Source organism: Strongylocentrotus purpuratus, unplaced genomic scaffold, assembly GCF_000002235.5.
Source record: "Strongylocentrotus purpuratus isolate Spur 01 unplaced genomic scaffold, Spur_5.0 spur5_scaffold_12, whole genome shotgun sequence".
NCBI classification, from domain to species: Eukaryota; Metazoa; Echinodermata; class Echinoidea; order Camarodonta; family Strongylocentrotidae; genus Strongylocentrotus; species Strongylocentrotus purpuratus.
In genome coordinates, this window is record NW_022145597.1 from 14,820,360 (window position 1) to 14,844,733 (window position 24,374).

The 24,374-nt window shown below is 37.4% G+C and overlaps 1 protein-coding gene across 10 annotated transcripts; it reads right to left on the minus strand.

The window, feature by feature from the left end:
- Positions 1-1,701: 1,701 nt before the first annotated feature.
- LOC580923 (RNA-binding motif protein, X chromosome) lies at positions 1,702-24,374 on the minus strand. Of its 10 annotated transcripts, XR_004063525.1 has the most exons (16): positions 24,244-24,374; positions 22,545-22,686; positions 21,776-21,882; positions 20,529-20,653; positions 19,955-20,248; positions 18,999-19,087; positions 18,280-18,372; positions 17,102-17,170; positions 16,408-16,485; positions 13,866-13,922; positions 13,357-13,461; positions 12,538-12,766; positions 11,549-11,892; positions 11,248-11,313; positions 2,355-2,528; positions 1,702-1,802 (listed from the first exon to the last, which is right to left on the minus strand). XR_004063525.1 is itself a non-coding variant. In XM_030981902.1 (15 exons), exons 2-15 carry the CDS (start codon positions 22,675-22,677, stop codon positions 9,108-9,110), a joined length of 1,977 nt encoding a protein of 658 aa, XP_030837762.1. In that variant the 5' UTR covers positions 22,678-22,686; positions 24,244-24,374; the 3' UTR covers positions 8,384-9,107. The 10 variants fall into 10 exon arrangements, 9 of the variants coding, with proteins under 9 accessions (XP_030837762.1, XP_030837759.1, XP_030837761.1 ...); XM_030981902.1 differs by lacking the exons at positions 1,702-1,802; positions 2,355-2,528 and adding an exon at positions 8,384-9,301 and having other exon boundaries at positions 19,005-19,087; XM_030981899.1 differs by lacking the exons at positions 1,702-1,802; positions 2,355-2,528 and adding an exon at positions 8,384-9,301 and having other exon boundaries at positions 24,244-24,373.

Here is a 24,374-nt window from a genome sequence, read left to right on the forward strand (position 1 = left end):
TTCAGTTATTGTCTGCTTGGCGCCAGAAGGGCGTTATAAACTCTGTGTATAATAATTATATTTTAATGCCCTTCTGGCTCAAAACAGATGATATAATTTTTCTTACATTACTCCAACCTACCCTCCTCGTCTCTCTCTCTCTCTCTTTCACTCTTATCTCTCTTAATGTGACCTCCATCCTACATCTCACATCGTTTCATTTCTGTATCATTATCTCTCTCTCTCTCCGTCTCTCTTTGTATCTCTCTCTCTCTCTGTCTTATCTTGCTCATATAAAATGCAACATCTCTCTCTCTCTCTCTCTCTTATTCGGGTCAACTATGATCATCTTCCCTCTCACCGTACATTCAGTGATAAATATCTCCTCTCCATTTCTCCTCGCTTCTTTCATTCCTCGACATCTTTCAATCTTCCTTCCCACTCTCTTCAAGCTTCATCCCTTCCTTTTCTCTTCTCATCTACCCTTTAAATCTTCTGTTTGGAGCCAGAAGGACGCTAACTCTTGTACTTCACCACATGCACAGTTAGTGCCCTTCTGGCTCTGAACAGACAATGTGCTACTGTACATGAATTCTATATCCCTTTCAGGTCAGGGTTTATTTTTAGGCCTATTAAAGCTTATAACATATTGTTCTTCAAATTGGCAACAATAAAAACAAATTATTTTATTGCTACATGGTTAGAATTAAAAAAAATAATATAATGTCTATATAAACAATATACATAAGCAAAACTGTTGTAATAACGTTTTTTTTAAATGGCAAATTTTGATTGAAAAACAATGATTTTGAGTATCTCAATGTTGCCAATTTAAGGATTTGAAGGCTTATTTTTCTTTAAAAATTTCCGGCATCAAACGCAATGAAGTCATGGATAAAATGTGGGTGTGGTGCCTGTATAAATATTTTGCCCTTTCTACTCCTGCATCTGGCATATTTTTTTAGGGCTCTAAATAAAAAGTTATTGAGCCAAACCTAATAATGTGGAACAATTGTCGAGAAAGAGATACTTTATCTTTTCACAATCTTTCTAAAAACAGCATACTGCACTCCATATCTTACAAATAAGTCTGTTAACACATAATAACTTTGTTTGAAACTTGTGAAAAAGAATCACTTTTAATAGTCTTTCATTCCAGTCCTCATTCTGTCCGAATTTCCATCTCAAATCACAAAAAGGGGAAAATGAGGCAACTGGGAGCTTTGGGAATGATGCTGGCATTTGACCTTTGACACAACACCAAATCGACTATGACTCCATTCTGACTTCAAACCAACCAATTCTTAGCCATGGGGCTATGACATCAGCATATTTGAAGGAGGGAGCCGGGGGAGGGGGCAATTTACCCTTCTCGACAGATATCCGACCGGGATACAGAGATGTTGCTACACTAGTAGTATTTTGCATTGATGCAAGTAAAGAAACGCATGAAGTGTAGAAACATTCTCAAAACACTTATTTTTTTATTCCTCAATTAAGTTGTTTTGGATAATGCCCCCCCCCCCCTCTCTCTCTCTCTTTTTAATTTCAATTTTTGTATTGAAAATATCTGAATCACAGCAAGTTGAAATGTTTTGCCCCTGATGTGAAGGTATGGATATTCCTACTGGGCTATGGAAATGTTTTGTTTGTTGTCGGTCTGGTGTCAGCCTAGTCGGTGCAACTGGGGGGTATGAAATTTGGTTCTTCAAATTTGCCCTCTCTTCTGTCTTTGCCTATGATCGTGATTCATTGTTCCGCAGAGTTTGCATCAGATAAATCCTTCAAGGGATTTTCTCCTTTCTGCACAGAATCTGAAAAACCTGCATTGGAAAGAAACGGAAAGGTGAAGAACATCAGTTAGTTTAGGTGTTATTGGAAGAAGACAGTTTTTATATTCACACCAAGTAAGGTGAAACACAGGTATGATCTGTAAAGGGTATTTCAAGCAAATGCATTTGTTAAAAATCTAAAGGAGTCCTGAGAAGTTAAATGATGAAATAATGGTGCCATTAAATTCCTGTAAAACATAAACTATGATCAGGAGGCTAAATGCTAACCCCCCCCCCCCATGCCCAAATTGTAAATATATGAATACGGCCCAGTTCATACATACATCAAAAACCCCTTTTAAAGTCGAAGCAAACTGAAAGGAATCAAGAATAGATGAGAAACAAGATCAAGAGATGGGAGAGAGGTAGATGGGAGAGAGGGAGATGGAAGTGAGAAATGGAGAGAGAAAGAGAGTGAGGTGGAGAGAGAAAGAAAGAGAGAGATGGAGAGAGACAGAGAGATGGAAGAGAGAGAGAGAGGGGAGGGGGAAAAACCATATATCAATGAAATGATTTACATTTTTCAAGCTGTTAAACACATACCTTCTTCATCCTTTCATCCAGATTTGTCCATAATGTCAGGCCAGGTGCTATCCTGTCAGGTGACTTGCATTGGTAGTCAGGTGCTTTGTCATGTGACTAGTGCCACATCCTGCTACAACATGGCAGCAGTGTGGGTTATACAACTATCAAATGACATCACGACTGGAAGTCAACCTAAACCATGCCATCAAACAAAAATAAACATAGAAATAAAGAGATTAGTACTGTAGTACAAAGAAAAGCTTTGAACAAAGACTTACTTGCACGGATCGGAGGACAACGTAAGAATTAGAAGCAAGCTGAGATCAAACTATAAATGGGAAGTCCATTTATATTTTTAATTAAGTATTTGGTTCTTTCTTGCGCTTTACTCTGATAAGCGCAAATTGTCAAACTTGAGTATGTCTTTGTGCAAAGCCATTCTTCGATTTGAAAAAGAAGGACAACAAAGGAAATGAAAATAAAGAATTTTCCTATAATTGCCAGCTTTCATTAAAAGAAGTTGTAGTTTGGGACAGTGCGAGGTTATTCAAAATTCTTCAATAACAATGACCTTATATACTTCTTTCAGAAAAAAAAGGTTTAACTTTCAATCTTTATTATTCGTCTCCTTTTCATTGAAAAAATACAATCTTGGAAACAAGAATGCAAAATGTTATATTTTCATTATAAATATAAACGAGAGAAAGGAAAGCACTTCCAGTCCACACGAAACATGCAAGTTAACTGTACCAACTCGGGAGTCTTCTTTCTCTTATGTAAAGTGGTAGTGAGATGGGATAGAATGAAGTTACTGGTTATTAGAAACACTGTTTTTTTATTTCCCTTTTTTTTAAAACAAAATATAATGATGCCTAGAAGTCGCAACTGTATTTCTTTAACGTTACTGACAGAACTGGTTCAGGTAGTAAACAAATTTGATGGAACATGAACATCAACAGAACATACAAAATAAACAATTAATATTAAATGTTTACTTAGAGTTGATATGTTGAGTGACACATGTATATTTAAATGTCACATATGATTTAACATTTTTAGTTTATACAACTTGAAGTAAGATCAATTGGAGTTTTATGATCTTCCATTTTCTTCTCTATTTTGTTTTCCCAACCCACTCAAGAAAATAGGTCATGACTTGTACTTCACAACCGAAAGGTCGATCCTGGTCAATATTTACGTTCTTAACTTGGCTCAAATCATTGAATGATGTCGAGTATTCAAGCAGTTGTTTTGTGCAAATAGCACGCTAAATGTCAAGTGTGAAAAAGTTTCATTTGTTTGGTTACATTTCCTTTCCCTTTGATTCTTGTTTACCTTGCAAATACTTGAAAAGTAGCTTTATGTAATAACAGTACTTACTACTGATTAGTAACCAAGTTGTTACAAAGTTTAACATGGTTACGAACATACCATTGTGACAATTTCTTAGGTCTTCAAAAGCTTTTTCAAATTTGCACATCATCATGTGCAAATGTTCTTTCTCCTACTGTTTAAGCCCCAGATTCAATTTTTTTTTCTCCTTCTGTTTCATAGAATGGTAAAACAAAATTAAAAAGGAAATAAAACAGGCATACACCTAAATCTCCCATTGATTTCTTCATTTTTATTCAGTTGATAACATTTTTCCACGAAAAGTTGAGCTCTGTTCACTTTCAATAACTGAGTCATATCAAAATAATAAGACTTCTATTTCTTACATCATACAATGTTTATTTGGATCCACAATTCGTTTTCTTGTACGGTATACACCTGTAAAATGCATTTTGTAAAAGCTCAGTTACCAAAAATTCATAAGTTTTGTAATATTAACTTGCCATGTTTTCAGCACAATTTTGAACTTTTATCTTTTTCACACAAGTTTGAAGATTTGAATTTTCTCTTTGATATCCCTTTTTGATACTGCAGTTCTCTTGTTGAAATCAACTAATTTGATCTGTGCAAATTGCAGTCTTTTTTTCTTGGTAATGTTCTACGATTAAATGAAAAGATGAGAGTGACTTATATTTTGTTCTCTCTTTTTCATACTTACCACATTTCTGCATTTTCTTTTTTCTTTTCCTTGAATTTTCCTGCATCACATATCTTGAAAAATGAAGTGCTTTCTCTGCGATCCTTTTCTTCCCATCTTCTGGGAACTTCTCTTTTGTATATTTTTAATAAATACAGTTGTTGATATTTCTTTGTCGGTACACACTTAGGCTCCTTGCTTTACTTTATAGACATGTAAGTGGTTCTGATCAAGGGCATAGCAAATAACAAGTAGGCTGCTATATCTTGTGATCTTCGTAAAGGTAAACAAGAAGGTTGGGTTCCGATAAAGGTTTTTTAAAAAAAAAGAATATATCGGCTCGCTTTTTTCATTTCAGGCCCAAATGAATCAATATCACAATTTATAGCACTAGCAATGTCTCCTCATGAAAAGAATTGCTTTTCAAATGCTCTCAAATTTTAAGACAGAACTAGAAAGAATTATTTTTTAAAAAAGGTTGGAAAAAGTTTTCTGATAGCATACATTTGCATTATCCTATTCGTTAATATCACATCCAGTGCTTTACTTTGTTTGTGATTTTTTTCTTCATTTAAGTCATATTCCCCAAATTGTCATATTGTCAAAGTGCACTTTGACAATTTTAAATTTTGTAATGCACATTTGTTCCTATTTACTAAATATATCAACCATTCAGAAAACTTCTAGATACTTTCTTTCACAATAAATTGACACAAACAACACTCCATATTAGCTTTGACCCCTGATATATATATAGTACATGTAGCTTCATCCCATGATTTGTCTGTTTGTTAACTCATATACAGTACACTGAGTTAACAACCAACCGACTCTGAAAATTGGTAGATCCATAATGTAAACAGTAGTCCAGATTGTCACAAAATACATGTACCAGGGTTCCCACTGAAATTTAAGAACCATACTCCACGACTTTCCATGACTCTCAATTTTGCCTTTTTTCCATGACTAGATACTGTAAGTACCTTTTTGGTATGGGTTGCAGCACCCAAGCGGCATACAAGTACCACAAAGTGGTTCATGTTTGTGATGGCCTCTGCCTTCTCTCACAATGTCCATGACTTTGGGAGATTTTTGTTCCTTCATTTTCCAAAACTTTCCATGACTTTTTCAGAATTTATTTGTCCATGACTTTCTAGGTTTATTCCATGACCGTGGAAACCATTTGTACATATACACATGTTCATGTATATATTATGGAGGGGACCAGAATCCATATCTGCTCAGTTTGTATCTCTTTAACAACACAATTATCAATAGAGATACATGTATTCTTTAGTTGCTTCTTGCAGGTTTATGTAGTCCAATATTTCAGATCTGTAATTCATGCCATGTTCATAAATCTTCAGTTTTGACATGTCCGGTTTTTCACTTGATTGAAAAAATGATTTTTAATAAGATACAAAAACACGACAGAGCATATTCTCTGGCATTCAGACATTAGTTTGATTTGACTCCTTGTTCACTTGTTCAAAGAGGAAAAGAACAAGAAAAAGGCCCTCTTTTGTTTCCATTTATTTTCCACCTCGCTTTCATTTTGGTAAGAAAAAGAAGTCAGGTAAACAGGTTCCATCCACTGTTTATTATTTTAATGTTGAAAGAGTCAAAAATCTTCAGCTAGTCGTTCCTTGAATATTTTAGTTTAATGATTGGCTTTTCAAAGCAATTTTCTCCCATTAGTATCAGTTGGTAGGTATAGGTGGTAACTTAATTTATTAGACAATAGACATTCAATGTGTGTTGTGCAGTAGAATATTGATTGTTGTGGAGGCCAAAAGATTCTGATACCATTGATGTGCTTTTCTTCAACCCTTTTCTTTTTCCTCAAGACATTGTGGTTTCAGAACTCTTTATTTACTTGAAACATGTAAATGTGATGGAAATAGCAGGTATGTGTGTATGACATGTAAAAGTTCAGTGGGTGAAATGTTGTGATTCCCTAGTGAAAGGATTGGTTGTGATGCAATATGAATGTAGAGCATGTTTATTGATTGTAGGTTTAGTTTGGTGAGCCATGGCATTTTTGTAAAATAAATGAACCATGGCATACATGTAGATAATAACATTATAAATATTTAGTTAGTTGAAAGCCTGCTGCAATGATCCTAATACAATGATTAAAAAAGGCGAGATAATGGGGGTGAAAGTCCCCAAACTATTTTGACACACCAACCCCTTAAAATTAAATCTAAAGAAAAATCTTGATGTAGATTTATTCTATTTATCTGCAAAGGGAACATGCTTGGAGCTAAGCAGCCAGGGGACCTACAGCTTTAAGTCCTAACCATAGGACTTTGTAATCGAGAACCAATGTCTTACCAGAGAGCACTAGCACATCAATTAGTTTTCAAACCTAGTATATCCCAGTTACGACACCTGAAATCATGGAAAGATTATAGGCATAATAGATTACCAAGCGACCTTAAGCTACGGTCACAAAGGTTTGTACGAATCTCACTGTTTTTCCATTGTCTTCCCAAATTTCCATTATACGGCATTCATAGCAGTTCTTAATGGCATTTGTGACCGAGGCTTTACTTACAAACATGTACAAATGTATATATTTTGATACTTGAGAAACATGAGACTATACCAAACATGTTTCTTTCCATTTTTTTTTGTTACTTTTGCTTTCGAAACTGTACATGTAATAACCAAATAATTGTTAATGCAGCAGGCCCTGTTAGTGTTATGTGAAATATTTCAAAGAATGAAAAGTGTCAGACAATTCTTTAGGTTCGTTATCATAGTTTATCAATACAGCGTTCAATGTCTAAAAGATGACAATACTACATACACAGTGCGATACATAATTCATACAAGAGACTTTAAAAAACAATTATTTGATGATCATTTTTTTTCTTCAAAGATACATAATAAAATATAAAAGCAGTTACATTTCCAGCAGCAGATACTTGTTGAAACCTTCTTTCCCCCCCCTTCTTCTTAGGTTTTGTGTGTGTTTTTTGCATTAGCAACATATTTTTTTATTTATATCACATTTCCATGTATGTAAATTCACCCTACACATAATTTTTCTTTCTCATTTTTTCCCTTATTTTGAGACGTTAAAACTACTTGCTTCAGTCTGAGATAAGGCTAGCATAGTACATTCGATGGGAACTTTAAACAAGAATACAAAAATAACTAATGATGCCTCTACTGCAAGGGGGGGGGGGGGGTAGAGGCAAATTACTTGGCAATAAATTTACATCATAATATTTTGTGCATTAAAAAAGACAAGTACAAAATAAAATAATGATGAAAATAAAAAAAGAAAGTAGTGCATATCCTATACCTTGTCAAACTTTTTCATCTGAACTCAGATTTTTTTTTGTTGAGCATCCATATTATTCCAATCACTTTATTTCGCCATTGATTCTACCACCCTTTTTGTTGTTGTCGAAACACCATGCCTCGTTAAAAACAGATCAGGTTACTAACACATATGTACACATCCTTCAAAAGTTTGTCCATAGATCGAACTAACATTTTCTTCATGAATTGAACATCAATTACAACAACAAGTTTGATACACTTCTATTCAGGTTTGCTTAATTCAATTTACCTACATGTATATAACAAATTTACAATGGCACACAGCGTACCTCAAGATACCACTTGCACCATTCAAAATCTTCTTTTTTTTTCATTAAAATAGTAAAAACATATGTGAAGTGTTTCTCATTGTCTTGATATCAAAAGTATTCTGTGGGCTTAAATTTATTTCCATTTCATAGATAACGCTTCAACAGGGTAGTGTCGATATATTGATTTTTTTCACCGGAACTCCACCTTTAATTCATTATCTGCAATGTATGTACTGTGAATCAAAGTGACTTTTAAAGTTATAGACCTTCATTTTTCAAATTTTGCTGACCCATTTTCCCCTCTGCATACTGGTTTTTCATCTGTTCTTTTTGTGTGTAGTAACTTTGTTTCTGTATTGAAACACATTGATGTACACATTGATGTACACACCCCATTTTTGTTTTCCTTTGGGGGGGGGGGGGTGCTTCTTATTTAAAAAAAATTGTTTTAATGATGCTTTTATTTGGAGTAATGGTTGAAAAAGATTCTGTTGGAAATTATATTTCTGCTTTCTTTTTCTCTCCTCTCTCAATTCTAAATGCATAAGACTTGGATGACTGTCTTGACCTTAGAAAACAATTATATATACCCCACATTAGCAAATTCCCTGGGGTTTATTTCAATCCATCAAGCTTCATTTTATTTTTTGTTGTGTGTAGAAAGTAGATTACCATTATTCATGCTCTTGAAGACATAGTTTTCAGATACACCATTATTACTGTTTTCAACAGGTTTGAGATTGACATTACTGTGGTAGTAATTCCATTAATTTTGCTAATAAACCTCTTTGCTATGTGAAAAAATGTAATCACCCTTAAAACTTTACAAATAAGTTGCAAGACTGTACAGTATCTCAAATATTAAAAACTATCCTCTCAATGTAGTCCAATATAAAATCCTTTCCGGACAATCAATACACCCATTGTAGGATTCCATAACACTAGGAACATCACGAGATACACATATGGTCAACAACAGTATATTCACTGATTATGGTAGATGCATCGCATAAAAATGCATTCCTATTTACAAATCATTCTTCAACGAATGCCCAAAGGATGTTTTCACTTGGCCTACATGGATAGGCATTATTCTACAATTTTTCTCCCACATTCAAACTGCTTTCTTGTGGTCTAATATCGGCTGTACGGGCGGCCGCCCCCGCCCCCATTTCTATCGGAGGGGGCGGAGCGACCCCCATAGGAGGAGGATTGGGGTGCGGATCTGAAGGGGTCCCCGTACCCGGGCTTTTCGGCACGATCGCCGCCACGCCCACTTGGGTACGGATCGCGGGAGGCATAGGCCGATCTTGAGCTGGACGTACTTCCTGTATAGTTTAGGAGAAACAACATGGGTGAGGTATAGGGGTTGGGGCATTTTTCAGTTTGGGGTGGTCTCCTGAAGACCACTGGAGCATGTGTCAATTTACCCGTTGCATCAGGAGGCCATACATTTTGAGTTGATGTTGCCGTGTACCCTGCATTTCTATTTGCTTTATTTCCGGTCTTGAGTCTTGCAAAGTTTGTGTAAGATATTTTCATATTTTGTGGACATACTGTTCAAGCAATGTCAAAGTCTTGTGTGAATTTGTATATATTATTCATCTCTTGTACTTTCCAAATGTTGCCCATAAATTGTTCATTGTACAAATCTTTGGAATTACATGTAGGTGTAATATTAACGAGAAATGTAAAAGCTTCTGAAAGACACAAGTCTGCATGTCCTTCAAATTCCCTTAGCTAAACATACGTGAGACATGCTACTTGTCATGATCGTACGACTGCGCAATGTTTCATGCTATTTTCCATCTTTATATACCAGATGGAATCCATTGTGCCTTCTTTTTTTCTTCTGTATTTCACAATATCTCTTTCATTTTCATCTTCTCCGTAATAAAATCTTCATTCCCTCTTTTCTTGATGATGAAATAGTGTGCCTTCCATTTTCACACATATATATCCCCCCCCCCCCTGATTTGGAGTTGTAGCTCTTTTACATCGTTTGTCTGTTCATGGTTCTTTGTATATTTTTGTTGGCGTTTGTTTGTTTTGTAGAGGGCCTCCTGATAAGGTGAAATATCGCACGCCGAAGTTAAAAACATTTCTTAGTCATTCAATAGTTTTCATTCATATTTTTGTCACATTACAATTTTTAGTTGACATCTTCACACACGGAATGAATGGCCTTGGTAATTCCCAACAAATTTTATGTTATGATTGCAATTTCATAAGCCAATCTGCATTGTTTACTTTTTCATTTGTGTTCCTATTCTCATTCTCTTGACAAGCTTGTATCATTACTACAGCTTTTAACATTTTGTAAAAAACATATCTGTTTTAAACAGGCAATGCCTGAACTGTAATCACCATATTGGACAGATAAAAACAATTTTTCTTACATCACTATAAGTTATTCAGTCCAATATTTAAGTCAAGTTATCAAGCCTTTTTTTTCCACATAAAAAGGGCTGTAATATAAATATACATCTATCACATTCAATATTTTGATATTTGCTTTCGTTATTTGATTTTTCATTTTCAGGATGGCACTAAAATAATAGAAACACTCCTAATCTTACATACATATGTACAAGTTGCATCATGGTTTAAAATTCATGAATTTCATTTTTTAATTCCCAGTAAGATATTCATTTATGTTTAAGGTTTGTTTGTAACGACGACATACGACGTAGAGGTAATATTCTGTTCGTTACTTTTTTTGTTTATTCAGCTCCCATCAATTGGATTTCACGTTTGCATCTCTCCAGTTTCAGTAGTTTTTCATACCCAAAGTGACATCCAGCCACTCAAACTGGCACAGAATTCCATTTCACTGGTTTTCAACAGTTTTCAGTCATGTTTAAACTCACATCTATTTCTTTTCCTGAACTTCTACTTGTGCGAAATTCTCTTTCGGAATCTTATCGTGAATATAATGTCGCACCATTGGTTCGTTTCAAAGCAGACACTACCTGACTTCCAAGCCTATCTCAATGCATTCAAGATGAAAGGGTTTTTAATTGCTTCTGCCCATGAAACATTTTCCTTTCCACAGTTTTCTTTTCATGTAGCATAATCTATTCCCACATGGTTTCTAAAGTGTGTGTACTTAGCTCCGTGTAGCACTAGTTTCACACAGCACTTTGTCATTATCATTGCTTTCCTGTGGTAACAGATTACATCTTAACCCTTGTGTTACCAGAAACCCTAACCGTCTTTCATTCCATGCATGGTTTATAAGACTACGGTAGGGAGGGGGTTAACGGAAACTTACCAGCAGGGTCCCTGGCAGCGCCAAAGCTGTCAGAAGCAGCTCCGTATCCACGGCTACTGGCTTTATCTGCGAGACAAAAAATGACAGATGAGTCCATGGTTATCTCACATAGGACAAGACTAATTAAACTGATTAAAAGACATGCAGTATTATACTTTTTTTTACTTATAACTCTTGTTAGATTCCTCAGCTTACATCTTATGTAAAACATCTAAGATTCTTAGAGAATTCATGAGTGGAACGAATCACCAGTAAAAATGATATAACGTCCATTCAGTCAACGAGGGCATTCCATATTTACCATAGTCTTCAAAGGTTCTTGAAGCAAAAGAAGAAGCCGCTGGCCTTTCATCAGCGTAACCTCCCCTGGCTCCGCCGACGCCGCCACCGCCGGCTCCTCCCCTGGCGTAATCCCTCACGGTCTCTTCACGCCTCGGTTCAGCATAATCCCTCTGGCTGCGGGCGGGAGGGGCGTAGTCCCTGGACGGGAGGGGGTCGCGCCCTCGTGGTGCTTCGCGTGACAGTGGGGCATCACGGGGAAGGGCGGGCTCTCGGGCTCCATATCCACGAGATGCAGCGGCAGATGGTGCAGCACCGTAAGGGTCGGCGCTTCGTGCTGGGGGCGCATAGTCTCGTTCCATGAAGCTGTATTGGAAAGGGAGGACAGTCATTCAAAAATTAAATAAATCACTCAAGAATAGTTTGGGCTTGAGGATTATATCTCAGAAGACAAATCAGAAGAGAGCCATTGTTCACCCGAAGAAGTGTGAGAACTCGGCCATTTGCCTCATATTTTTTTTTCAACTTGAACTACATGCACAATTATACCAAAGACCACTAGGAATACAATTAACATGGCATTTTTTAAAGACCTGTAGGAAGTGAAAGATGAAATAGATGAATTATATATCAAGGAAAATCTTACGAGCCATAGATTAATATTATAAGCCGTCAAAGCATCTGTGGCAAATTTGACACCTGTTGACCCAAAATTTGGAGGGGTGCGAAATGAGGTTTCTGAAATAGGGTCTGAATGCTCAGTTGCCTTACTACGTCAAATGTGCCTACCAAAGCTTTCACAATTTGTTCCTGAATTGCTTGTTTTTCCAGCAAGGTCAAATTAACCAATGTCTTTAATACTGAATCTTAGAACACAACAATTTATATTTCATTGAGAAAGTGTATCAGCAAAAATCTGAATCGAATAAACCTTCGTATCAAATATTATGTTTTCAGTAGCTCATAACAATTATTGTTAACTTATCAATAACAAGTTTTATGATGTCTCACCTGTCCCTGGTCTGGCGAGCTGGTGCTGGGTCACTGTTAGCAGCGCCGTACGGGTCCCTAGACCTGAAGAGAGGATCAGCAGAGGCCGCAGCCCCATACTCTGCCCTGGTTGGTCTGGACTCAGCCTGGTAGTCGTAGGAGCTGGCTCCTCCCCCGCGGCTCTGGCCAAACTCCTCCCGGCCACCACCACCACCACGTCCGGCGGCGCCACCTCGGGCTCCTCCTCCACCTGATGGTAAAAGCACAGCATGGGTGATTAAAGGTGCCTTTCCTGGCACTTCATGAGTACTTTATGTCAAAAATACTACTACTACTTCTAGCAACAAAACCTGTCTATAGCGACCACCCAAGGGAAACACAAAAAGTGGTCTTTGTAAACAGGTCTCGTTAGTACATGTTTAAATGATTCTGGTAAAAATGCCTGTTTTTCTATGCTTAAAGATAAAGTGTGTTCTGGTCATGCGATTGCATTGTGAAAGAAACTGTGTGGGATAGATCAGAAAAAGTTGATCATGTAGCATGTAAGTATTGGTGTGGACTGCAAGGTTCTGGAATCATCAAAATAATAAGAAATTTGGCCCAGTCTTGCACTGTACACAGAAATATGAATATGGGACTACAAGAACATGTGGCATAAAAATCCGTCCCAATTTTTTATACTGTTACATGCCATATTTAGAATATTAAGGCATTAGAAGAGCCATGCTTTTCAGGGAACATGTCTTATCTGATGCTCTTCAACACTTGCATAATAATAATAACGCTCACAAATTGTTTTTCCCCTCTTTCCAGAACTCAACCTACTCTTTAACCACTTACCGTAGCTCTCCTCTCCATACTGAGTTGAAGCAGCAGCACCACCACCTCGGCCGCCGCCGTAGCTTGCTTCACGCTCTGGTGGGAAGGATGAGCGAGGGCGCTCAGCTAAATTCAAGACAGAACCATAGGAGAAGATAAATATATGTGTAAATATATTAGTAAGATTCCCAATATTAGCATGCATGAATTATAATGAAACAAAAAGTTCTTTATTTTTTAATCCATGATTTTCGTTTTTAAAAAAATCAATGTACATGTAGATTATTCTTCAAATAGAAATTGACACATTTCCCAAAACTCTTTGTTAAAATATATAGCGAGTACAAACAATTTTGCCTTTTGTACTTGGCATACTTTTTAGGTCGCGGAATCAGAAATTATCGAGCCAAACAAAAAAATTAGGAAAATAGATTGTCACAAAAGATTGAGACCACTTTTTGTGTGTCACACTTATACAGAGTTGATTATACTCTCAGTATTAACAAAGAAGAGTGAGTGAGATCATGTACCTGTAAGACGTTCCATTGGAGGTGGAGCTCGAGCCTCTCTGTCACGCATGAGTGGTTCTGAAGAAAAAAAATCCATAACACCATCAATTAGAGATGAATTACTAAACATTGATTTCATCCATCAAGAAGGGTTATCCACACAAACACCACAAGTACAAGCTACATACACACACATGGGCAGTAACTCTTTTATTTTTTTTCCAAACAATTGAAAGTTTGTAATCCTGCCTTAGAAATTACATTTTGAAATAAAATAACTGCAAATTTGGCTTCTGGTGGTAGTTTTTTTTTCAAACGATGAAGCAGAGACCTTATCAGAATGTACTATGTAATTCCAGACACATGAATGATTACTAAAGCTATATGAAGCGTAGGGAAATACTTTTAAGCACACATAACTGCATGGTTAGGGGCTTAATTACATGAAGAACAACATTGAAGGATGAGTCACTTGTCTTTGGAAATAACGAGGCTCAAAACAGTATGCTCATTTGTTTGGATTTTTGAAATGCCACCTATTGTATCTTTCTTACCCCCTTGTCCCTTCATTGCTTTTCCCCTTTTTAATCCCATGTCCTACTTTTTGTATCCTTCTCACCCCTAGCCCCCCCCCCCCCACTCATTTGCTTTTCTCCCTTTTAATCCCTAATCCCAATTATTTAAACCTTTTACCCCTACTTCCTTATTATTGTTACATATGACAAAAAGGTTTCTTTAGGTGTAAGATATCCATTGCTTGCTACATGACTCATAACTATATCCTGTTCAACAAGTCCCTAATTTATATTTAATACCTCATACATAGATTGTCATTCACTGATTGGTCAAGACTATATCACATGTCAAGGAGCATTTCGATCTATCAAGTATCATTACGTCAGAGGGGTTGATAGCTACTATCAAACCCTGGGATAGGACCCCTAACCCCTCCCGCGACTTAGTTGCGCACACAAATTTTTTGAGTTGCTAGGCTACCGCAAGTCGCGCGGTTACGCGCAGCGCGTGGGAATTCAATACTCTTGCCTTGGACTTGATGTTGGATTTTTCTTATTTGGGTTAGTAAATCCTCTTGATCTCGTTTCCTGTTTTAGAGCTAGATCTAGACCTACAGCTAGACCTTATCATGAATCAATAAAAAGGATGAGGTATATAAAACAAATATGGACTGCTCTGTAATCGGATGATGGTGGGAACTACCACTCCCTCGGTGGTGTTCACACCGGCCCTTCTATCACCCCCTCGGCTTCGCCTCGGAGGTGATAGAAGGGCCGGTGTAAACACCACCTTGGGAGTGATATTTCCCACCATCATCCTCATGAGCAGTCAATATTTGTATAATGGCTTATTTTTGTAATCTAACCAAATTTACACTTAGTGCCTCATTACGAATCATTTCAATTCCTGTTACAAATAATCGTATTTTCGATAGTCAGAATGCAATTTGCATATGTATTAGGTGTTGTTGGGTACATGTTAGTGCTGTAGTCAAAAGTTCAACCGTCCGGTATCCGACCGCCCATGGCGGATTCCGTTTTCAATTGGACAATTTCGTTCTCCCGTTTTTAAAAAAAAAAAAAATTTATAATTTTTTTTTTTTTTAGTTTTGATTTATATATGCCCCTCCACCTGGTACTATGCCTGGCAATGTCTACCAGCTCAGTAATCTGTGCGTTGACTCACCACTCCGAAACTAGAACAACACTCCAATTTGTCTGTCATCTTGTTTTGAAAGTAATCTTTGTAATAGATCTCAATATGTAGTTTATAATAATAATTCATCCAACTTTTACACACTACCACAAGGTTCTATCCTAGGTCCTCTAATGTTTTTAATTTACATTAATGATCTTACACATTCTTCTAAATGTTCTTTTAAATGAATATCCTTCCCGCGTGTTTTTTTTTTCACAGTCGGTCAAAAACCGAAAACCGTCCGGTTTTGACTGGCGGTTAAACGGAATTGGAGATATCCGTGATGTTACAGCAGTAGTACATGTAGGGTATTAGCCATAATGTTTATGCATACATTTGATAACATTAAGATAATGGCCTATTGAATACCTCGAAGAAAAAAACGAGGTACATGTATTTTATGTAAATGCACACACATACAACACTTACATGTACAATGGTTTTTACATTTTTGTGAAAGTCATGCATTACTACAATTCTACTACATATAAATGTGGAGATTTTCTTTAAAACAACGCATCACAATAAGGTTTAGGACGGAACACTAATTAGAGTTTGGCACAAAAACAATGCTAAGCATTAAAACATTGAGTGAAACACAACACAGCAACAGGATAAGGGATATCATGTATTTCTTATCAAACTTCATTTCATAAAACACACAAAAGTTAACCATCATGAATTGAAGACAAGAAGAAGAAACACACAATCACATTAACCAAGATATGGGAGAATGGTAAGAAATGGAAAAAAATTGACACACGCAGATTTATTGTCCAGTTCTCTTGCAGTGTCTATGGTAAAATGATATGAATTAGAATGACATAAGAAATGGTTGCTAATTCTTTACCCTGCTCTCGTCTGACGGGTGCACTGTCCCACTGCGCTTGGCGAGTCGGAAGCAAACCACCATCGGAATACCCACCACCTAACAAAACAGAAAACAAAAATGGAAAAAGGATGAGTGATTTTTAGTTCTACTTTTAGGAGGTGTTTTCTTTCATCACCTCAACCTAAGAAAGAAAAAAGGAGAAGGGAAGTTATGTTCGTGCAGCTGGAAGGGGATTGTGTTCGACTGATGAATATGTTTTCATTTTGTTCCAGCTGAAACAAAAGATACATCAAATCAAGGCGACCGGTAATGTGTCTGCCTGGACGCTTGTAATGACTTTTTGAATGTCTCCGCGCGGTTGATCGCTTGTGTGCATCTCCGTAGTGTAAACCACAGCAAAACATTTTTGTGTTCATGTGAATAAAGATTTTTTTTTTTTTTTAATGTACAGGTACTTGAAAGGGCATGTGAATATATGAATATTCATTATTAAAAGAGAGATTTTACAATGCACACTGACTATAGAATGTGGGTTAGATTGCTGGGGTTGTGTTAATGTGGTTAGTGTGCTCACTATTGGGTTGCACATTACACCACTGCATGTAGTTAAGACAAATGAGAAAAAAAAATCATGAAGTCGGTGTACATTGAGAACATTAAACAGCACAGGAAAAGGAAAGCGTGATGACGGCATCACTGCAAAGGGATTTACCATTCCGGCCATTGTTGGACCACTGCTGCCGATGATCGGGATTCATGCCAGGCCTACGCTGTTGCGAATCTTTGGGGGTAAAAAATCAAGCACAGACGGATAGATGAGAGAGGGTGATGAGTTCAGAGTCAGCAGTCTTCCTATTGAATGAATATTAGTTTACTGAACTTTCCCCCGTTGAATTTAGATGAATTGAGAAGGCGCTATGGCTCAGTGGTAGAGCAGGAGGTCCTGTGTTCAAAACTAAGTCAATGCGCTCGTACCCTTTGATGAGGCATCATTCCTCATTACCAAGTCCCTCTGAGAGGACTTAAAGCTGTAGGTCCCCTGGCTGCTTACTTACAAGCATATATACATGTACATGCCTTCTTAATAGCAGTCAGGTAAAACAATCATCATCGTATATCATCATGAATGTGTTACAAGATATCACGGAGTGAGTAGGAGTCATGCATTCCTCTCTCCCTCATCTCACATATATATATATATATATATATATTCAGTATAGACTGCTGAGAGCCAGAAGGGTGTCGACACGTATCACTTTCCACAGAGTTGACACCAACGCCTTTCTGGTTCTCCTCAGATGCTGCACTGTGCGGGACAGTCATTCAACATCAACACTTTACCGAAGTTTACTCTGGCTCATTGTCACAGCATAGCACATCCATGCAAGGATGATGTGTCATGCTGCATCTTCAATTTTAACTTCATTCAATTAACAAAGCACAACAATGAACATACAAATCGACTACAATACTTATATCTGAAAACATGCAAAGATACATCTTCTAAGTTTTTCTGAAGAAAAAAACCAGAACATGACTTTTGAATATAGCTTTTGAATTCACTTATGCTTTTGGTAACAAAAAAAAAAGAGTCTCAAAGTATACTTTGGAGATACTAAATTGTACTTTACAGTGTTCTTTCCTGAATTCTTGTAATAACAAGATTAATTCAATTTCTTTCACAAATTTCACTCTCTACAAGACATGCAATCAACCCAAAACAACAAAATTATAAAAAATTGAACAGTCAACTACTTGTAAATAACACAAACTTAGAATTTCACTCTTACAAATATCACTAATTTCACTCTCTAAATAACATAAACCCCTCCACAAAATAAATAAATAAAACGGTGAAAAGTAACAAACTTGTAAGTCGCACAAACTTACTTCGATATCCTTCTTGAGGTCTCTCCATCGGATGTCCGAGGGGCTCCCTCGCTTGTCTGAATTCTGGTGCTCCTGGGTCCTGTAACAGGGGCTCTAAAAATAAATAGAATAGTTAAATTGTATAAAATTAGAATTTTTGTTGTTTTAATTAGACATGTCCTGACAAACTTGTGGAAACAAAAGGCCTCCATCAACTTATCTACAATGGGGAAAGTTTCCAGTGAGAACAACTGATACAATTTACGTTGGACAGGATCGAACAACAAAATATGAGGCTCTTTGAAAATCATCTGATGTCATCAATACGTTTTGGCTTGGATTTCTCATTTGATTTACACAGACAAAAGAATTATTCAAATGCTACACTACGAGTTATAAAAGAGTGACTAAGGAATCAAACTAGAGCTATTTATTAAAGCCCATCTGTACTAGTTTACAGGAGGGATTAGACCACCCTGCAAGGTCACTGATAGGAGGTTATCTCATCAAATCAGCTCTCAATTATCATAAGAAAAAGGTAATCATGGGGGACCAATGGGCACCGATTAGGCATTGTTTGCTATATAGAGGGCGCAAGTAGGTATAGGTAGTATAGTGGGGCTTTAAGAGCTTGCGAAGCAAATCAGAAACTACAAAGGCACTAGAAACTATGGTACGTCTCCTCTAGTCTCCACCGACATGCGACATGCGTGGAGGACCAGTGGAGCTTGAGGGATTACCTTTACCAAGTAGAGGTCTGCTTCCTCTAGGTGCGTTGTAGCCTGCATCCTGGTCCATCTCCTCCATTGGGGGTCTATCGATCAGTGGCCTAGGAGAAGGGGAAAATAATAATGTCAGGGGGGCTTTTCACAAAACTTGTCATCAGTGACAACTGACAGTTTTTGTTATAAGCTACTGAAATACATGCTTCTGATTGGTTATCAGCAGATTTGTCACTGATTTTTGTCATTTGTCATTGAAAGAATGCTTTGTGAAACGGGTCTCGGATCAAACAACATTTCAGACATATTTTTGAACTGAAATAACAAGCAGGCAAGCATACATGTATGTGATTGTGAGTATATTCAGATTTAAACAACCAAATTCAGTAATTAGGTAATAAACGACCAAAAGACTAGATGAATGTCATGCCTAATAGCAGTTAATCTAAGGTCAGTAAGGTGGAGTACTAAGCACATTTCTTTTTTGAGGGGGGGGGGATACCACTTGCACTGTGCAAGGGCACTAGAGTTGTTGGCTTTGGACTTGGGATTAATCTTGATCCTAAACTGCTATTCTGAATGACATTTATAGCACTTCCTTTTTCCCCATGTGATGAATATCATTCAAAGTATGTTACAGACAACAGAGGTTAAGAACAGTCATGTTAAGTGTAAAGTGAGTAGTGTTCTCCTAGTTCTTGGTCTAGATGATGGGTGCAAGGGAGCGCTTCCACCCAGCATCTAGACCAAGAACTAGATATTTTATTCCTCAGCACTACATCCTGACTTATGGATCCTGCTGAGTATTGTCGTAGAAGTAGAAGTATATTGCCTATGTTCTATACAGTCTGAGTATCATGTATTGTACTTTGAAACATAAATTATATAACACTGATGGACATTATGTATGTTTAAAAATATGTATGTTTGAAATATGATATAGAAATCAAATCAAACAGTGAAGTTTCTCTCACCTTCCTGGTCCTCCACGTCCCCTAGGAGCTCCTCTGGGTGCACCCCTAGGCGATCCTCTCATTGCGCCCCTTGGTCCTCCCCTTGGTGGTCCACCCCTCGGTGGTCCATCATATCGGCCACGCCCCATTCCTCTGGAAGGTGGTCCTCCATCAAAACCGGAGTCACGGTCTCCGCCGTACCCTCCCCTTGAGTAAGGGCCACCACGCCCCCTTGGCATGAAACCGCCCCTTGGGCCTCCTCTTGGGGGGAATCCCCCCATTGGACCTCCACGCATAAGGGGTCCGCCTCTTCCTCTATAAATGGAAAGAATAAATGAAAGGAATGTAATTAGCAATATGCAAGAACCAACTATGCGCACTTTATGAAGTCAGCCCTTTCTGCAGATGGGTCCTGAAAGATAAACATGGTCTATCAAGAGTTGAACAAATTATTGCTTAGGTCATGCCCTTCATCGTTATTATTTTACTAAATAGCCCATATAATTGGCCAGAATAATAATCTTCCATCTACGGCTAATAAACTGACACAATGACAGTAAATCATCTGAGACATTAGGGTACTTGTTCTTCTTACCTCTGGAAGCCTCCTCGGCCACCCCTGAAGCCCCCTCGGCCGCCCCTATCGCCCATGCCACCTCCTCCGCCAGAGTGTAGAGATTTGAGCGCAGCATCTACCTTCAGCTGGACACCTTCAACATCCTGGACAAAAACAAAACAAAATAATAATTTGGTAGTATATACCCAGGGTAACCACACCTGGGGGTGTTTCACAAAGACTAAGATCAACTTTAAGTTGGACTTAACTATGACAGGCCGTTCATGCCACTGTTTGCTATTACCATTTACTGGCATTGGTCTTTCAAGGGATGTACAAATCATGGTCACAAATCTACTTTTTTTGATGATTCATTATTGAAGGCAAAAATATTTATCTAAAGATCATAATGGTGAGAGAAAACAGTGGCATGAATGGCCTGCCATAGTTCAATCCAACTTAAAGTCGATCTTAGTCTTGTGAAACACACCCATGCTCTTCCTGCAATTCTCATTACCCTACCAACTACCAGGTACCCATGTATGCCTTGGTGGAGAGAACAAATGTGGAGTAGTGCCTTGCCCTCAATCCTTTGATTCAGAGTCAAATGAATGAATAACCTTACAACGATCATGACACCACCACAATCAAAAATAAAATACAGTACCAGTAATCAAAATGAAAGAGAATAAAAATTGTTAAAAATGGATAAAAATGTATATAATGATGGATACTTGGAAGTTTTGTACTTCAAAATACTCAGAAACTAATATATATCACAAAAGTTCAACTATGAAATTTTCTTCACAATTCCTCGAAAAAGGTCTGAACTAAAATTGCACAATGAATTAAAGCTTGTGAATAATCCCACACCAAATGGGAACTGTAATTGATAGCAAGCCACTTAACCCATTGCCTACTGGAACCGGGTGGTCTCTGTGTAAAGCCAATGGGAATGCAAGAATTCAGTATTCAACAGGTTAATTTCGTCATTGAAAATTGATAAAATTTAAATAGCCATCAAGTCATGAGTTCTGTTGTAAAGATTAACATTTGAAATATTCCACTTTAAAGGCCGTCTGTACAAGTAAGGCCATGAGGATTAGACCGCCCTGCAAGGTAACTGACAGGTGGTTATCTCATTAAATCAGCTCTCAATTAACATAAGAAAAAATGGGATCATGGGGGACCAACAGGTACCGATTAGGCATTGTTTGCTATATGGAGGGCGCAAGTAGCTATAAGTATGCCTTGTTTCATCTTGACCCTTCGACCCTTGACCTTACCTTGCCATTCATGCCCTGGATAGCATCGTTGGCATCCTCTGCTGTGTCAAATGTGATGAAGCCAAACCCTCGTGAATCTCCAGACTCTTTGTTCTTCATCAGATTAACTGAGGGGAAGAAGGAATAAAAATTTGACGAGAAACAAAGGAACAGATAAATAATATTTGTTGTTCTTCTAATAAATGCAATAATCTATATATGTATTTAGTCACAAAGAATTGCAAGTTTTGTACTTTGTTTCAAATGTCTCATGTGCAACTTGTTTCATGTTTACACCTTTTTACTGAGGGGAAAAGGGGAATTTGTTCACTTCGCATTCATGCAATTAATCTAGTTTGGGTCTCAAAGAATTGCAGGTTTCATAAATTCATACTACCATAAGCTTTTAAAATTCTCATGTATAACATGCCTCCCCTGTACAGATCAAATGAACATCATAAACCCACAAACTTTGTTTCATACTTCAATAAGGATTGTAATGCTGAACTGGCCAACAAATTATAAAGTATAATTGCATGACAGCTGAAATTTTTTGGCTCCTTTGGCAGGCACATAATACACACTAAACAAAATTAATTAAAATATAAATAAATCAATTAAATAGAATAATAATTTTTAAAAAATAAAAAATAAAAACAGTTCAAACTCTGCCCAAAACCAAGCAAAATAAAGATGAAAACCCAGAAAAAGCTCTTGTAGACAAAGAAAAAAGAAAGAAAAAATAAGATAGTGTAAAGATTGTAAAAAAAATGTCTGAATCCTTCCTTACCTTGACTAATTTTGCCGAAGGTTTCAAACAACTTCTCCATTCTGCCCTCATCCCATGTCTTGGGAAGGTTGCTAACAAAGATCTTGTTTGGCGAGTCCTTGACTGCAGCAGGCATCTTGGATGGATGTGTCATTCAACTTATCTATTGTAGATGATGAAGAAATCAAGAAATCAAGAACAAGAAGAATGAGAAAATGAAAACTCAAATTACTCAATTTGATCTACACTGGTAGTCAGCTTAAAAAAAAAAGAATATTGTTAAGAATGTTACAATAGTGTTAATACTGTAATACTATATTAACTATTGAATGCACATACATGTAGGCTGCATTTATACAGTCAGGAGGGGCGCTCGTCCGAGAATGAGGATCTCCTGCATAAACGAGGGCAGAAAATTGCGTCCTAAAAATAGGGATCGTCCACATTTTCGCTGACACTTTTTTCTTTGGCGCTCTGCGGGTTTTGGGGTCCAGATTCACGTGCTGGCAATGCAAAAAAAGGATTCGGCGTACTAAAATACCCCTAATTCACTGTCTACTTTTATGGGTTGTTTGCTTCCCGAAGATTTATCGCACATAACTTGAAAATCTCTGTACAGAGTCAATGTGAACAGTAGGGGCGCTGGTCCGAGAATGAGGATCGTCCTAATAAACAAGGATATCCTCATAAACGAGGACAAAATGTGTCCTCAAAAATAAGGGTCGTCTGCATTTTCGAGGACGTTTTTTTTCATCGGCGCTCTGGGGGTTTCATGTTACAGAACTGCCCGCTGGCGATGCCAAAAATGGATTCCCCGGGGAAAATAACCCTAGTTGTCCGTCTACTTTTATGGGTTGTCCGTCTTCCCAAGGATTTATTGCTCATAATGTGAAGGTCTCTGTACAAAGTCAATGTAAATTGCATCAAGAAAATCATTGCAGAATCCGTTTTTTTGCATCGCCAATGCGTCGATCAAAAATATGAAACGTCTGCAAAAATGCAGACGGTCCTTATTTTTGAGGACGCATCGGTCAGTGTTACAGAAGACGATCCTCGTTTATGAAGACGATCCTTATTCTCGGACCAGCGCCCCTACTGGTGAAATGCATCAAGAAAATTATTGCGGAATCCCTTTTTTTCGCATCGCCGACCAGTGGACCTGAAACAAGAATCCTTTACAAAGACAATCCTCGTTTATGCGGACGATTCTTATTCATGGACCAGCACCCTCTACTGATATTCAAAAACATAATTCTCACTTCTCAATCAATCACCTCACACATCATGCACATTCTTTCACAATCAAGTTCCAGTCGGATGTCAGATGCAAAGTAAATTACCAACAATATCAACCACCACCACCATCATTTCCCACTATTGATACTGACACCTTATTCATATTTGAAACAGACCTTTAGTTATTTACTTAGTCACCCTGGCCTTGGCTTTATCAAGTAACCGTCGGCACTTCAACTCAACTTGGTCTCGAACTCGCCTCTTTTAAAAATGCTGTAGAGGTCTACGCAACAAGGTACCCACATATTCATTTCCATGCACTCGCTGAGCTCTGACCCTGACAAATCAAATTCGACATGAAATATAAACGAGTAAAATTCAACTTTAGTATCACTTATTCACCAAAACCAAATTCACATCTCCTTAAATACATGTAGCTTAATCGTTATCAAAATGGTTTATGAATATATTTTATCATACTTACGAGTAAAAAAACGGTTTAAATGTCGAGCTTTCACGTGTGCAATGCTTCTCAATCTGATAACGCGATGAAATCTGTGTGTGAAAGAGCTAGCTGTACGTAGCACATGCAGCATGCACGCGAAATAATGAATT